The sequence below is a fragment of the Thalia democratica genome, chromosome 1 (genome assembly GCF_965202585.1).
Source record: "Thalia democratica chromosome 1, ktThaDemo2.hap1.1, whole genome shotgun sequence".
In the NCBI taxonomy this organism is placed as follows: Eukaryota; Metazoa; Chordata; class Thaliacea; order Salpida; family Salpidae; genus Thalia; species Thalia democratica.
This window is the reverse complement of record NC_139165.1, coordinates 89,136,851-89,155,482: the sequence shown is the minus strand read 5'-3', so window position 1 is coordinate 89,155,482 and position 18,632 is coordinate 89,136,851. Positions and strand designations below refer to the sequence as shown.

Genomic DNA, 18,632 nt, shown 5'->3' with positions numbered 1-18,632 from the left:
ATAAACTAGCCTGAGTTAGAATGAGGTTTTTAAAAACTGAAAAAAAAAGAACTTTAATCTAATAATAAGTAGAACAGCTAGTCATAAGGTCTACAAACTTAGGTGTTATTTAAAATTAAAAATCTGAAATCAATCTCATTTTTATCAAGTTACATCCCTTTGAAAAATAAAAAATGGTTTATCCAGGGTTTCCTATTGGTAGCAAATTTAATAACTTAGAAGTAACGAAAAAAGGGTCTAAATACGATATTAAATAATAGTGCAGTCAAAGAATTTCAATTTTTAAACTTCTACATTTCAAAATTTAACTTCATTATAAAAAGTTTTTTTTGCACAGTAAAATGTAGATAAAAATTACTTCGAATAGGGTATAAAATTCAGCAATATCCTCCTTGGGGCTAATATTGGTCATGAGGAAAAGTAATTAGTAATGTGACGTAAAATTTAAGGGTAATTGCCGATAACTAATATAGGATAGTGGACAACTTTTTTGTTTTTAATTTTTGCAAAGGGGTTGACCATGAAAATAAGCTTGAGAAACCCTGGTTTAAACTGTTATAACTTAAATATTTCGAACCAAGGTACTTTTGCACAAGCAAAACCTATTAGATGTTTTGTAGTTTCATACGGTTCTTCAGAACATTCCTCTTTATCAACATCATAACAAACTATCTGCTTTTTCTCATTTTGAATGATTATGATCTTACTACCTATCGATACAGCTTTATGATATCCAAAAAAATGTGGTTGTTTAATAACATCAAATGTTTTATTAACATTGTCAAAAACCTCAAATATACAAGGATTGTCATCGTAAACATATAAGGTATTTCTAATAACAACCAAACTATGATAACTTTTACCGTGAATCATACTAGGAAATGATGACCATTTGTCAGCAATAACATCATATGACTCTACTGTTTTTATATGACCCATAATATTATCGTTTCCACCAGATACTAGTATGTTGCCTTCAAATATTACACAGGCTGCATTTGATCTTGACATTCTCATTTCGGTAATTGTGTTCCAACTATTGTGACGGACATCTAATTGTAAACAAGTACTAGCCCTCGTTATTACTCGATCGTCATTATTTTTACACAGTCCTCCAAATATAAATATTTTATTAATATATGCACATGCACAAAAGTTATAACAGTCATCAAACATATCATCTACTACGGTCCATTTGTTAGTAGAAGGTGAATATTTATCAATACTTCTTATATTTTGTGCGTTTTCATCATAACCACCGAGTTTATAAACCTCTCCTGTCAAAAAAATAACTTTGGAAAACTCTCTTTCACATATCAACTATATATATAACTTAACATATAACTTTTTTTTTGTATTATTTTATTATGAGTTATAATTATGAGCTACAATTTTACTTTGGTTATACAAAAATTTTGATCCATTGTTCAATATTTTTGTTAAAAGCAGAAACTAGTTTTGAATTACTTCGATACTAATACGAAGTTGTTAAAAAATCATTAAATTTTTGGATATCAATAAAAAAAACTTCAAATAAAACACTCGTATAATTTTAAATTTAAACCGAAGCATGTTTTAACAAGTCATGTATTTTTAAATAGCTTGTCACCAAGTATACGCCAATATATCAATTATGGCATTATTTTTCAACAGTTTATATGCCAAGTTATTAATATTTAAACAATAAGAACAGATTGAAAGGGCTCTTTTTGAAATTTAAGCTCTAAAAACTGTTTAAGCACGTTTTAACTTAATAGAATATTAAAAAAATTTTTACAAAAAACAAACATACAACAAGAATAATACAAAACGAGGTTGCAGATTGTCGCATAGACTGCTGTTATGGTAATGCGTGCAATCTACGATCAAAACTCACTAAATAAGCAGTAACATAAACAAAAATTTCAAAATTTTGCACACCTTTTAAAGCTTTTTTGTTAAAGGTAGAATTTTTAGCCACTTTAACAACTTTTTTAAATTATAAACAAACTCACTGCAGCCAAACAAATTTCAGTACGTTACCCAAACTTAGTTTAATAGGACACTAAAAAACTATCAGTTAATAACTAAGCCTGAAAATTAGAAATGTAAAAGAATAGTTAGTGGAACTATATAAACACAACAAAGCTAACAACTCGAATAAGAAGTTTAAAACTATAAATATCTATAGATCAAGTGAAACAAAAGAACTGATAAATTAAAATTAAAAACTTATCAAAAGCTCTGATTTAAAGTTCTATTTCACTTAAAAGTCAATCTGAGCTGAATAAAGTTGAAAAAAAAGCTAAGTCAGCCATATGAAAAATTATTTCATGTTATTTTAAATGTTATTTCTTTTAATTAAATTTTTTACTAATTCTTAATGTTTTGGTAACGTGGGTTACAGATAATATTATAAATTAAAACAAAATAAATCAAAACAAGCTTTGAAAAGTTGATGACTAAGTTCACACTGATCTCTAAGTACAATTTTAAGTCTAAGGTATAATTGATGGAAGATTTGAAAGTTACACTACATGGTTTGGGTAGGTTAACGAAGAAGACTGACTAAGTTTTTTTTAAGTTAGCGCAGTTCTCAAAATGGTTTGGAAAACCTTGCTTCAAATTTTTACAAAATTGTACAAAAAGATATATCTTAAACTATTAGTTCTTTATCTGAAGTTAAGCTGTTTAGTTCAGATGTTTTAGTTAAACATTAATTTTATTTAAATGTTTAAATTTAAATGGGAATAGTAGTATACTTAAAGGTCATTATAAGATTTAAAAAGGTGGTTCAGCAACAAAAAAAAGCTTTTTTTCATGTTGGTTTTAATTTTGATTTTTTAAACTTTTTTTATTAATATCTAAAATGTTTGAGTAAGGTGGGTCAGGAAAAAGGATAAATAAAAAATTAATTTTAATATAAAATATTCAAAAAATGCTGATTCAGCTTTCTTTAAATCACACTGATCTTTAAGCATAGCCTCCTTAAATTTTCGGTTACTGTTTGTAAAACATTTTTAAATGTTAATGCTATTGTTTTTTTACTGAAACAAATACACTTTTTTAAGTAACTTACGAGTTAACGAACTAAACTTATATGAAAGTCTTTCTCGAGCCAGAAATTTGAAGGTATTTTGTCAAACCTTGTATATTTATAAAATCTTACTATAACTTTTTAAGCGTAAACATAAATAGTTTTAAAATATGAATTTAGCAGCTAAGTATAGTAAAAACTTTGTAAATATTGTTAATTTTTTTATTTATTTTACTGTATAAACTCTTGTTAACAGCACAACTTCAAAAGGTTATTGCTAGAAATCACTTACGTGTACAAAGAGTAAGATTTTATTAATTTTTTTGATTAAAAAAGATGAATATTTTTTGGTTTGCACAGTAGTTTTAATAAGAAATTAAAAGAAAACTTACGCAAGCAACGCATGTCTGTTGGTCGAAAATATCAACTTGCCGACTGTTGCACAAACCTACTCTAATAATCAATGACCTACGATGCTAATCAAACTAATTAATATAAACAAGTTGTGGTATATTGGTATACCATTCAATCAGTCTTGTTATTAATAGGTTGGGCAATATATAGCCTGCGGGTCCAGTATCAAATATTAAATGGTATATAACTAAACATTTACTTTTAAATATCATATTAATTGTACAGTCGGTAAAATTGTTATTAGCAAAGTTGAAGCAGTTGAATGATTATGTTTTGCTTTTTATTTTAGCCCTCAAGTTAAAGCTAGGCATATCAATGTTAAATAAGCTCTTTTATTTTTGAAGATTTTCTCATATGGTCTGTACACAATCCTTATTTAATAATTTTTATATAATGACTAAATTTGTTTTTGATATATTTACTTCAAAGAGCTCATCTGTTTTTTTATAAAATAATTCAACTAATTGGTGACTCTTAAGCAGTTTAATGTTAATATTTTTATTAACATACTGTATGAGCTAAAATAATCTTAAGTAAGCAAATTAAAAGTAAAATACAGAGACATCTTTTGAGTTTTAAGTTTATTTACAGCAAAAAAAATGCTTAACTTATCAAGAAAGTTAAAATTTTTAAAGTAAACTTGTTAGGAAAGTTAACGAAAAGAAAAGTACGATAACATAACTTATAATAATTTTCGCTTGAACGAAAATAGCGTTTGTGGAGTATAAGATAATTATAAAAGCTTAATCAAGAGTTTTATTTAAATTTGCTCCATTTTACTATTAAGCTGTTTAAAATATAAATTTCTTTAAAGGTTTCTTTTAGATTTTTTTTTTATTTTTATCAAGTTATAAATCTTTATAAAGCAAAAAATGGTTTAACCAGGATTTCCTAAATATAGCAGTACTAATAATTTGGCGGAAATAACTAAAAAAGGGTCTAAAGAGGGTATTTAATAACAGTGCAGTCAAAGAATTTCAATTTTTAATTTTCTACGTTTCAAAATTTAACTTCATTAAAAAAAACTTATATTTACTGCAGTAAAATGTAGATAAAAATTGCTTTGTCTAGAGTTTGATATTCAGCAATATCCTCATTGGGGCTAATTTTGGTCATGACGGAAAGTAATTAGTAATGTGACGTGAAAGTTAAGGGTAATTAGCGATGACTTATATAGGACAGTGGACAACTTTTTTGTTTTTAATTTTTGCAAAGAGACTGAGCATGAAAATAAGCTTCAGAAACCCTGGTTTAAACTGTCATTAATAATAAAATCTTTAGAACCAAGGTACTTTTGCACAAGCAAAACCCATTAGATGTTCTGTAGTTTCATACGGTTCTTCAGACCATTCCTCTTTATCAACATCATACCAAACTATCTGCTTTTTCTCATTTTGAATGATTATGATCTTACTACCTATCGATACAGCTTCAAGATCAACGAAAGAATGTACTTTTTTAAGAGCAACAAAGTTTTTACTAACATTGTCAAAAACCTCAGGTTTACCAGGATAGAAATCGAAAACATACAAAATATTTCTAACAACAACCAAACTATGATAACTTTTACCATGAATCATACTAGGAAATGATGACCATTTGTCAGCAAAAACATCATATGACTCTACTGTGTTTGTTTTATCATTTACATCAACGTTGTCACCAGAGACTATTATATTGCCTTCAAAAACCACACAGGCTACATCTGCTCTTTGCGTTTTCATTTCGGTTTCATTCCAACTTTTGTCACTGACATCTAATTGTAAACAAGTGTTAGCCCTATTGTTTATTCCTTCATCATTTACTTCAAACAAACCACCAAATATAAATATTTTATTAATAAATGCACATGCACAAAAGTTACAACGGTCATCAATCATATCACCTACTACGGTCCATTTGTTAGTAGAAGGTGAATATTTATCAATACTTTTTATATTTTGCACGTTTTCATCATAACCACCGAGTATATAAACCTCTCCTTTCAAACAAATAACTTTTGAAAACTCTCTTTCATTTATCATATCAGGTAGAACTTTAACATCATTAAATTGCTTCCATTGATTTGAAGTGCAGTTCTAACAGCGCAAAAGTTTAGTCCAAAGCCACCATATAACATTATATTAAACTTATTTTGGTTGCAATATCTACTTTCAGAATAGTTACTTGAAATGCTTTTCTTGTAATCCAAAGCTGCATTCAATATTCCAACACATTTACTGTTTGCATGAAATAATGAATTTGTATCCAAAAGATGTCTCAATGCATCTTCTGACAGCAAGGTAAGTTGAACTTTTGATAGCAGTTTTGTTGCATGTTTGCTACGTTCTTTACTGTTGTGTTTCAACCAACTGTTTGCTGCATTAAAGACTTCAACTTCAGAGTTAAGGTTCAACTCAGAGCTAGCAAGTATTTTTGCAACAAGACTAAAGTTTAACTGTAAAAAGTTTTCAGTATCAGCTACCATTTAAAAACAACGTTCAATATAAGCCAGAGTTTGTTCAGCAACTTTGTACAGTTGATATAATTTAGCTAAACTGTAAAACGCGGTGACGTTTTTCAAAGTTATTGTCTCGAAGTACTGGCATGTCTTCATACTTTTATCTTTATCTAGCAAAAACTTACCCAGTTTCAAAGTTAAAATAAATTCGTTTTTCTTTATCTCATTTTCATCTGAAAAATATAAAGTTTAACTAAAACATATTAGGTGCTAAAGCGTACACTCGTGCGAAAATGATGCAGTGCAAAAACTACCCTTTACCATTTTAACAGGTCGAGGGTGATAACTACTATGAGGGCTATAAATAATTACACTATCTTTTCTGGCGTAGGTAATGAAACTTGCAGAAAATAGGTGTATATAAACCCACCGGGCAATAACTAATATGGCATCTACAACTAAAACGTTTAGGCTAAACATAGAGGGTTTGTTTTGAAGAGTAAAAATTAGGGCATCTAAAGTATAGTTAAAATAAAATTTATAACTTACAACAGATATTCTAGGGCTAGTAAAAATAAGTAGATTTCTATCAAATGTTTTGGAAATGTCCAGTAATGAAAATAAGTTTGAGAAGCCCTGCTTAAGACTTGTTTAATGTACAACCCTTTATAGAAGGTTAAAAATAAATCTTAGTTAAACTGTAAGTTGTACAGTTAAATTGGAAAAACTACTTTCAGATATCTGGTTATAAAAAATAGGTTTACGTTAAAACAAAATCCTTTTAAATAAATTAGTGATGTTTTATTCACTAAAACGAACATAATTGTATATTTTCATGTTATTTAAGAAGTTTTTGAAGACTACTAAATATAACAATATATATATGCTTACAAATTACTTAGTTTATATTAAAAATTACTAAACAAAAAGCACAAAAATCATTATTATTAATAATCATATTTAGCATTTACAAACACTTTAATGTACAAAGTTTATAATTCAAACCTTTTTTGTTGATATTATTTAAAAAATTTTCTTCAAAATGGTTTTGTGCTTTATCCCTTGACTCAATAACAAACTTCTTCATAACTGGACGGTGTTACTTTTATCTATACTAAAACTTTGTATACAATGAACAATACTTTAATAACGGTTATCTTTAACATTTTCAATGATTTAGGGTTTTAAGAAAAACTACTAGTATTTATGGCTGTTTAAAATTTCAACTTATTCTAAATTCACAATGTAAAGTTTAACAATCTTAAAAAATTAAAATACAGTAAAATAGTTTTAATTTTTCTTACTTAAAAGATAATTTAAATAGTCTTACATATATTCAATGATATAATTTTATAAAGGAATGATGTATTTGTTTTTATAAATATAAAAAACAGTATAAATAAAAAATACTAATTTTTACTTTAATGTAACTATAAATTATTCAAAACTATACTAAGTTTATATTGTTATTGTGTTAAGATGTATTTTCAATGTTCTGTGTCAAACTCTTCTTTATGCAATACAGATTAAAAACTTGTCATACTAAAAGAAGATAGAATAATTTATTTCAAAAATACACAAGACTCAAATTTAATAACATTATATGTTTTGTGCTTAACTCGGTAGTTGTTTACTAAGAAAAGAAATAAATTTCAAATCCAGTTTATATAGTCAAAAGGTAATCAATGTAAAAGTAATAATAGTTGAGCAAATAGTAATTAAAAATACATAAGTACTTTTTATTACAATACAACTAAAAAATAAATAAAACATACGTATTTACTTATAAAACTAATTATGAAAACAAGAAAACAGTATAATCAATTTCTATATTTTTACACAACTTAGGTTTTCTTAACAAAATGCATGTAGCCTCAAGTTTAATAAAATCATAAATATAATTTTTTTTCTTAGCTATTTTAAATCTTTTCAACTTATAATTACTAGCACAATCAGAGCTTTAGCTTAAAGTATTTGATTTTAAAACTGAGTTTTAAAGTTCACTGATGAAGGACGGTTGTCCGCAATTAATTTGAACAAAAAGTTGCAATAAACTGGTAGATTTATAAACCATCGTTTATTTATTTTTTGTAACTACTGATGCAGGGAAAAAATCACTAGTAAAAACAATTGACTAGTGTCCTGGACTGATTTGCGAATTGTTTATAAGTCTTTATATTTGACAAATAAACATTACTTTTATAGTTGTGGCCCTTAAAATTTTTTTAAAGAACTTGAGTTATCCGAATTTGAATAGTCGTGCACCCTTTAAACTTTTAACTGTAATTAAATACACTTTTGCTCAATCGCCTTTAATTGCCCTTAGTAAATATTTTTTTGATAAAATTATACGTAAACAACTAAAGTTTGCAATGCACCCTTAACAGATTATGTAAACAAGTTTCATTTAAAATAAAGACTACTTACTTGTTTATGCTTTATCTAATCAACATTCGGTTGTTTTTATAGGTTTTACTTTAGTACTTTTTTTAAGTGAAAAATACAGTTTACAACTGCTTCAGTTAAAATAACCAGATGTGAACTTTTAATATCGTGTTATTTTACAACTATTTCACTTCTTTATAAACACTGACACTTAAACAAAAACTTGGTTTTTATATACAACAATGTAGGTTTAACTTAAGTTTAGCTTGTCTCTATACAGTACTAATTAAGTTGAAAATAGATAATTGTCTTCTTTATTGAAGGCTCACACAAAAAAAATTCATTAATCTTTACCTGCCTGTTTTTAATCTATACTTTTGTGTTACTAATATTGAGCCAGCATATTTACATAAATATCTAGTGTAAATCATAATCTAAAGTTAACCTTAAAAAAAAAACAAATACATATTATACAACATCTTAAGTATAAAAAAACATGTTAAACTTTTAAAGGTGTTTTATTTTAAACCTGCAAAAAGAAAAACGTTAGACTATAAGCCAGGGGTCGGCAGGCAGTTGGTGGTCGCGGGCCAAATTTCAAAAGTACAAAGTCTTCGCGGGCCGCAGTTTTAGTTTTAGTGACATTTGAATAAACTTTTAGTTTTAGTCACACTAGAAAAAAGTTTTACTTTTATTCACCTTATCATTTTAAATGACTTTTAGCTATTAATAGAATGCCTATTTAAATTAATATATATTAGAATAAAATTTTAGCTATACATAAAATGCCTACTTAAATAAATATTTGATAGAATGAAATTTTCTTTGACTAATATACTTAAGTGTTAATAAACTATGTATTGTCATAAGCACTTAATAAGTTAAACTTAATACTTTTGTAATTTTACTTACAACCTAACTCTCTATAAAAACCAAACTTTAAAGACAATTTATGGGTTAATTTTATATATTTGTTATATTATCAACCCTTTTTTCATATTTCTAAGAGTATTTACTTCAAAAAAAAGTTTTTGCGTGTTAAATAGTTTACATTCATTTAAAAATTTAGTTAACTTAATAAGATTAATACATGTTTGTATTCCAGAATGCTAGAACAAATTCTTCAACAAAATTAATTCTCGAATAATTAAACCAAATATCTTATTAGTAACTAGTCTTTTACATTGTTGCCACTTAAAAAGCAAAAATATCTGAGTTGTTTCAAACCAGCCTAAGTTTATTAAAATTTAAAAAAGCTAATAAATCGTTTTAATCAAGCTTAAATACCTAGTAAAAAATATCATCATTAAAAAAAGTACACTAAGTGTAAGAAAACAAGAAAAAACTTCAATTAGTAAACTACACTACAGTCATTAAAACTATTCTGGGAATTAAAAGATTTCTTTAAAGTGTTTGAAATAAAATTTTCACACACACCTGAGTTTTCCAACTTTTAAAATAGCCTGTTTGTGTAGCAACCCAGTTAAAACAAAGTTCACTACATAAAGATATAACGAAAGTTATTAACAGTAAATAAATTACATGCCAAAAAAGTGAAAGTCAGCTTGAATGGACAATTAATTTTCTTAAACATTTTTAACAAAAGTATAAAACTTTATTGAGTCATTAGCGAAATATAAAAACTTATTTTTTATTTAGCATTATAGCAACTCTTTATCTGCAATAAGAATATTGCATTTAAAAATATTAACTGTAAAATATAAGACGAGCAACAAAAATAAAAAACGTTAGTTAGGACTTATTGCGAGAAACGATAAAAAAACAAATCACCAAAGTCAGTTCCAACAAAGCACATATAAATATCTTTAGTAACTACAGAATTATCAGAAAAAATTGTTAAGGCAAGTTATAAAGTAGCAAAATTTATTATTTAAAATGAGATACCGTTTATAATTGAAAACTTTTTTAAAGAATTTATGTTGGCAGTAGTGAAAACTTTTGTTTATTTCTTCAACGACATCAAAAAGTTATATTTAGGAAATGCATTAAGGTTATAAAGTCGCATAAATCAAATTAGGACTTTAATCAATATGTAAACATGAGAGCACTGATAGAAAAACTATTGCTCATCCGAGAATTTTTATTAGAGATGTTTTTACTAACTTTGACATTTTAGTAGAATTTCTTGGTTTAGTTCCAACACGAAGCACACCGATCGGTGAAATTTCACAAGTAAAGGTGCAATGCACAAATACAAAGTTTTTAGAAGTACAATTCCTTCTTTTATTTTTAGTACAAAGTTTAGTTAAATTTTAAAAAGTGTCTTAAAAAATATATCAATATTAAAAAACACTGTTAAGCTACTTTAATATATTTTTAATAAAGAAATGTTTATTTGCTAAATTTTTTGTGTCAAATAGAAATTCCATTACTTTACATGTAAAAATTGTTTAAAATTCTAGGTTTTTTCAAAAATTCTCAAATTCAAGTTTTTTTCCTAAACTTAAAAGCATAAATTTTCAAGTTCAAAGCTTTTCCGGTATTCAATTTTTTGGCAACACTGATTGTTCACACTTAAATGTACACATTAATATAAATAGTATTTTGAATTATATCAGCTGCAAGACTTAAAATTTAAGATATATTATAACTCAAACTAACACTGTGGATTGAGCAAAACTTACATCATAAGTTTAATTTGCCACTCTTTCAAGCAAAAAAGCCAGCCTGAGTCAACAAAAACATTCCTGATATTTTTGTATACAAAAAAAATTCTAGCCAAAAAATTATAAAAAGACTTAATTGGCCTGAGATTTGAAGTTTTCAAATAGTGATAGTATGAGTGTGTGTCAATTTTTAGTTGTTTATTTGCTTGAATTTAAACTATTTGGATTAACAATGTACAAACTTGATAAATTTACCATCTCTAAACCTAGTTTATATTAAATAGGTAGCTCCAAAAAACAGCAAATGTGTATATTGATATGCAAGGCATAAAAGTTAACTTAGTTTGACATAAACAATGTTTGAAAAATGAAAATGTATACCTAAAAAAATTTATTAATTTATGTCATATATACTGTTTTAAATGTGTCTGTACAAATCTAGATATTACATTTAGAAACAACAATGTCAGAAAATTATGCATAAACTAAACTTAAATTAACTAAAGTATTATATAAAAAGTGGTTTAAAATATTAGCATCATTTTAAGTTGGTGTGCATACAAATTAATTTAAGTGCAAAGAAAACTTCTAAACAATTATAATTTGTAATAACAAAAATTAAATAAACCTTATTTCTTATTACTATGTTATTCTAAATGCTTTTACATTAAAATATAACATTTACAAATAAAAAATCTATAAAAGAAACTTTGGTTTAAAACATGTTGAAAAAGAATATCTAAGCTATAAAGAAATGACACTTTAGTTAATTACTGTTCATTACTTTTGTACAAAATGGAAAACATTTGCATTTAGTTAATTAAATAAATAGGTGTTATATAACTAACTAATTAAATTCAAGCACTTTTTACACTCTTTTTTCAGATAATTACTTAACAAAAGCAGTATCTTCTTCTAATTATTTTTAAATGTTATACAGAGACTTAAAACCCAACTAATCAAATTAAATCGACTTACCGAAATAAATTTAACTTGAAATATATTTTTGCTCAGCGGGCCACATTTACATGCTCGCGGGCCACAAAATTTTCTCTCGCGGGCCGCATTCCATTCAGAAAAATAACGTGCTCGCGGGCCGCAGATTTACCCTTCGCGGGCCGCAATTGGCCCGCGGGCCGCAGTTTGCCGACCCCTGCTATAAGCCATAACTAACTATAGACATAAATTGATAAAAAAAGATCAGTATTTAAATTTCGATTTGCACAAGTTTTTACGCGAAAGTAAATGAAAATTTACTCGATCATCGAATGTCTGGTGAAAATAACCCTTCGCCGAATGTTTCACAAACCTACTCTTTCAGTCAATCACCTACGATGTTGGTCAAATTAAATTAGATTGAACAAGTTGTGGTTTTTGTTACACCATCCAATCAGTTTTGTTAGTTTATTGGTTGTACAATATACAGTCTGCGTGTCAGTTACTAAATATTTAATGGTAAATGACTAATGTATAAATTGTCATATCAGTTGTCCAATCGATAAAATTGTTATTAGCGAAGTTGGAAACAGTTGTTTGATTCTACTTTACTCGTTTTTTTTAGTTATTAACAAAAGCTAGGCAAACCAATATTAAAAAAGTTCTTTTATTTTTTGACGATTTTCTCAAATGATCTGTGTACAATACTTATTTGTGTTAAAAACTTATAAAAACTGCATTTAAATAAGACTTGTTTATTTTAAAAAGCTCTGTTGTTTTTTATAAAGTAATTCAACTAATTAGCGTTTATAAAGAAGTTTAATGGTAAAACAAAATTTTATTTTTAAATACAGTAACCTCTCGCTTATTTACGCACATTGTGTCCAAATAAAAAATGCGTAAAGATACGAGAGATCGTAAAGATACGAGAGATACTAAATATACTTACTATAATAGCTGTTTTTTTATATTGCTTCTAGCTAAAACTCAGGGAAATACGCAATTTCACCAAAACAAAAACTACAACCAAACTGTCTGGGTACTTTCCCACTTTTATCAATTTGTTTACTTTATTTATAAATATTAAAACACAAGATAAAACTATACATATATCAAAAAACTTTACCTATTTTAATAATAAGTAGATTTTATCTTTATTTTTACTTATATGTGACTTATACTTAGCAAATACAATTTATAGTTAAACAATTATTTACAATTAAGAAATGGTGTGGTGTCTATATTAAAATTTGTTTTATAGCCTTTTACAAAAATGTGCATTTGACGCTGTAATGGATTTCTTCTTTTGAACAAAAATATATATAATATATGTTAGTACAACTTTTTTTTTATTTCATCCATCAGAATTTTGAGGAACTAAAGTTAAAATTTTATTTTTTTGAGTTTTTTAGAATTCTAAAATGCGTAACTAAACGAGAGTGCGTAACGTCACGAGTGCGTAAAGATGCGAGAGGTTACTGTACCTTATTTGATCATTTCAACTTAATTTAATTAAATTTCGTTGAAATGATTAATTTTACAATAAAAATAAACTAAATTATTTTGTAATAATTAATAAAAACAACTTATAATGTCTTAAAAAAAATCTACATTTATTGTAGCAATTTAATAGTTTTATTTGGGTGCACGGTAATTAAAATTCTGAAAATTTAAATTATAAGATTTTAAACTATTTAAAAGTTGTTCTGTTTTAATTTTAACCATGTTAATAAACCTTACAGAGAACTTTTTTCAATTTCAATTTACAATTTAAAATGTGGTATCATAAGATTTCACATAAGAACTTAAAGCATCATATTTTATTTATCATTTATCCGTTATATTTTTCGAAAAACTATTTTTTTCTATTATTTGGAGTTTTTAGTAAATAAACAATAATTTAGAACGCATCTTTAAAAGGGTTACATGACAATTCAAATTTGGACAACTCAAATTCCGACAATTCAAGTTTTTGAAAAAATATTCAAAAACTATATCTTAAAAACTAATATAAATTTCAAAAAATAAAATGAATGTTTATGTAGATCTTATTAATATCAACTTCCCACTTTTTATTTTTCGCAAAATGTTAAACATTTTTTGAATATATTTTTAAATTACTAAAAATAACTATATTTTTTACTTTATAAAAGCTATATCTCAAAAATCTTTAATAATTTTGAAGAGAAAAAAAAATTGGCTTGTAGATATTATTGGGACCTATGTTTTTATCTAAAGTATTGTAAAAACTAAACCACAGAACCTAAAAAATCTGTTTAAAAAACAAAACTAGTAAATACTTTTTATAATTTTGATAAATTTTTGTTTTTGTAATTCAAAGCAAATCTAGAAAAAAATTATTCATATTTTTTATTTAAATTGTTTTGATAAATAAATTGTAATTAGTACTTTTATAAGAAAAACTTCTACAGTAATTACTGTACAGTTACAAAATAACACCTTATTTTTTTTTTTTTTTTTTTCTAATTAAATTAACTTATACGACGTATAAATACAGTTTTTATTAACTTATATAAAAGATTAGGTTTAGTTATCAATATTTCAGTTTAAAGCAGAAAATATTTTTGAATTACATTATTACTAATACAAAGTTTGAAGTTAAAACCACATTAACATTTTCGTAATTAATAAATTTTTTCTGAAAACTAATTTTTGTTTTTTTTATAATAACTTCTGACTATTTTTTAACATGTTTTGGTAACGTGGGTTAGGGATAAAAGTATAAATTGAATCAATATCAAAAGAACAAGCTTTGATAGGTTGATGACTCAGCTTTTTTCAGCTCACACTGACCTCTAAGTACAATTTCCGACCTGATGTATAATTGACGCAATATTTGAAACTTGCACTAGATATTTTAGGTAGTTTAACAAATAGGGCTGACTAACGTTTTTAAAGAAGGGGCGGTTCTCAAAAACAGTTTTGAAAACACTGCATCAGATGTACTCAAACAAATGTTTAACAAAAACAGTAAAAAACAACTATTTTTTAAACTGTGAGTTCTTTAGCTGAAGTTAAGTTCTTAGTTCAGGTGTTTTAAGTTAAACATTAAGTTTTATTTTGAATATTTAGTTTTAAATGCGGCTATCAAACTTTAAGATCAGTCTATAGTTAAAAATATGATTCAGCAAAAAATAAAAGCTTTTTCATGTTGTTTTTTTTTTGTTTTGATTGTTTAAACTTTTCCGATTAATATTTAACATGTTTGGGTTAGGTGGGTCGGAAAAGGATAGTTAAAAAATTAAAATCGAAAAAAATTATATAAAAAATAACGACTCAGTTGTTTTATATCACACTGACCTTAAAGAATACTTTCCTTAAACTTTAGGTTACTGTTTGAAAAACACTTTTAAATAAAGAAATTCTTTTTTTATTTCAATAAAACGAGTATACTTTTTTAAGTAAGTAACTTATTAGTAAATGAACTAAACTTACATGAAAGTCTTTCTCGAGCCAGATATTAAAAAGTATGTGGTCAAACCTTGTAAACTTATAAAATCTTACTATAACTTCAAATATTTATTTACCAGCTAAGTAGAAAAACACTTTGTAAATTTATTAATTTTTTACTGCATAAAATCTTAAAATACTGGTTGACGGCAAAACTTCTAAAGTTAATAGCTAGAAATCACTTACGTGTACAAAGAGTAAGATTTTCTTCATTTTAATTAAAAAAAGGATTAATATTTGGTTTGCAAACATTTTTAACAAGAAGTTAAAAGAAAATTTACGCAAGCAACGCATGTATTTTGGTTATAAATATCACGTTGCCGACAGTTACACAAACCTTCTCTAATAATCAATTGACCTACGATGTTATTCAAATTAATTAAGATAAACTATTTGTGGTTTTTTTATATACCATCCAATTAAATTTATTATTTAATAAGTAAGCAATATAAAGTCTGCGGGTCCGTTACCAAATACTTAAAAGTATTTGATTAAACAATTAAATTATCATATCAATTGTAAAGTTGATAAAATGTTTATTAGCAAAGTTGGAAGCAGTTGTTTGATTCTGTTTAACTTATTATTTTAGCTCTTAAGTTACAGCTAAGCATATAAATATTAAAAAAGTTATTTTATTTTTTGACGATTTTCTCATATGGTCTGTATTCAATAATTATTTGTGTTAAAATCTTATTGAAACAAAGATATATTTATAATTTATTTATATAAGATATATTGATTTTAAAAAGTTCATTTATTTTCTATATTTAATATTCAGTTTAATAGTAAACACTTTTGTCAACATACTGTATATCCTAAAATAGTATTAAGTAAGCTAATTAAAGGTAAGATATAGAGACATTTTTAGAGCTATAAGTTTATTTAAAACAACAAAAATGTTCAATTTATTAATAAAGTTAAATTAATTAAAGAAAACTTAATAAGAAAGTTAATCAAAAGAAAAGTACGATAACATAATTTATAATAAACTTCCCTTAAACAAAAAATATCGTTTGTGGAGTTTAGATAATTATAAAAATTTAATCAGGAGGTAATTTTGGTTTGAATTTACTATAAAGCTGTTTAAAATATAAATTTCTTTTAAGGTTTGTTTAAAATATATATATTTTTTTAATCTAGTTATAAAAATTTTAGTATAAAAAAAAAGGGTTTAATCAGGATTTCCTATAGATAGCAAATTAAAAAATTTGGCATAAATTACTTTAAAGGGTTTAAAGAAGGTATCTAATAAAAGTGCAGTCAAAGAATTTCAAATTTTACCTTTCTGCTTTTTAAAATTAAGCTTCATTATAAAGAGTTATATTTGCTGCAGTAAAATGTAGATAAAATTTTCATTGATCAAGGTTAAAAATTCAGCAATATCCTCCTTGGGGCTAATATTGGTCATGACGGAAAGTAATTAATAATGTGACGAGAAAGTTAAGGTTAATTGGCGATAACTAATGTAGGAGAGTTGACAACTTTTTGTTTTTATATTTTGTATGAAAATAAGCTTGAGAAAACCTGGTTCAAACTGTCATTACTTGAAAAAATTTAGAACCAAGGTACTTTTGCACAAGCGAAACCTATTAGATGTTCTGTAATTTCATACGGTTCTTCAGACCATTCCTCTTTATCAACATCATAACAAAGTATCTGCTTTTCCTCATTTTGAATGATTATGATCTTACTACCTATCGATACAGCTTCAAGATCAGCGAAAGAATGCACTTGTTTAAGAGCAACAAATTTATTACTAACATTGTCAAAAACCTCAGCTTTACAACGGTAGACATCGAAAACAAATAAGAAATTTCTAACAACAGCCAAACTATGACCACACTTACCATGCATCATACTAGGAAATGATGACCATTTGTCAGCAATAACATCATATGACTCTACTGTGTTTGTGTCTCCATTTAAATCAACGTCTCCACCAGAGACTATTATGTTGCCTTTAAAAACCACACAAGCTGCATCTACTCTTGGCGTTTTCATTTCGGTAATTGTATTCCAACTATTGTCACTGACATCTAATTGTAAACAAGTGTTAGCCCTAGTGTTTATTCCGTCATCATTTACTTCAAACAAACCTCCAAATATAAATATTTTATTCATAAATGCACATGCACAAAAGTTACAACGGTCATCAATCATATCATCTACTACGGTCCATTTGTTAGTAGAAGGTGAATATTTATCAATACTTTTTATATTTTGCACGTTTTCATCATAACCACCGAGTATATAAACCTCTCCTTTCAAACAAATAACTTTTGAAAACTCTCTTTTATTTATCATATCAGGTAGAACTTTAACATCATTAAAGTTGCTCCCATTGATTTAAAGTGCAGTTCTAACATCGCAAAAGTTTAGTCTAAAGCCACCACATAACATTATATTAAACTTATTTTGGTTGCAATATCTACTTTCAGAACAGTTACTTGAAATGCTTTTCTTGTAATCGAAAGCTGCATTCAATATTCCAACACATTTACTGTTTGCATGAAATGATGAATTTGTATCCAAAAGATGTCTCAATGCATCTTCTGACAGCAAGGTAAGTCGAACTTTTGATAGCAGTTCTATTGCATGTTTGCTACGTTCTTCACTGTTGTGTTTCAACCAACTGTTTTCTGCATTAAAGACTTCAACTTCAGAGTGAAGGTTCAACTCAGAGCTAGCAAGTATTTTTGCAACAAGACTAAATTTTAAGTGTAAAAAGTTTTCAGTATCAGCTACCATTTGAAAACAACGTTCAATATAAGCAAGAGTTTGTTCAGCAACTTTGTACAGTTGATATAAATTAGCTAAACTGTAATACGTGGTAACATTTTTCAAAGTTATTGTCTCTAAGAAGTACTTGCTTTTCGTCGTACTATTATCTTTATTTAGCAAAAACTTACCCAGTTTCAAAGCTAAAATTGATTCGTTTTTCTTTATCTCATTTTCATCTGAAAAATATCAAGTTTAACTAAAACATATAAAGTGCTAAAGCGTATACTTGTGCATAAGTGACACGTAGGCATTTTAGTAAGTCGGAGGTGATAACTAGTAAGAAGGCAATAAATAAGTACACTACATTTTCCGGGGTAAGTAATAAAACTTGTAGAAAATAAGAGTATCTAAACCAATCGAGCAATATCTAATTTGGCAACCACAACTAAAAAGTATTGGCTAAACGTTGTAGGATTTGTTTTGAAGAATAAAAATAAAGGCATCTAAGTATAGTTAAAGTAAAAATTAGAACTTACATCAGACATTCTGGGGCTAGTAAAAAAAAAGAGATTTCTATTTAAATTTTTGAAAATATCCGGTAATGAAAATAAGTTTGACAAAC

General features: G+C 26.3%; 2 protein-coding genes across 2 annotated transcripts; both read right to left on the bottom strand.

The window, feature by feature from the left end:
* Window positions 1-4,707: 4,707 nt before the first annotated feature.
* On the bottom strand, window positions 4,708-5,454 carry LOC145840868 (kelch-like protein 23). The gene has a single exon (XM_082948210.1). The coding sequence runs from the start codon at window positions 5,452-5,454 to the stop codon at window positions 4,708-4,710; it is 747 nt and encodes a 248-aa protein (XP_082804336.1).
* An 11,389-nt stretch (window positions 5,455-16,843) lies between these two features.
* On the bottom strand, window positions 16,844-17,593 carry LOC145840857 (kelch-like protein 23). Its single transcript, XM_082948201.1, has one exon. It carries the CDS (start codon window positions 17,591-17,593, stop codon window positions 16,844-16,846), a length of 750 nt encoding a protein of 249 aa, XP_082804327.1.
* Window positions 17,594-18,632: the final 1,039 nt, after the last annotated feature.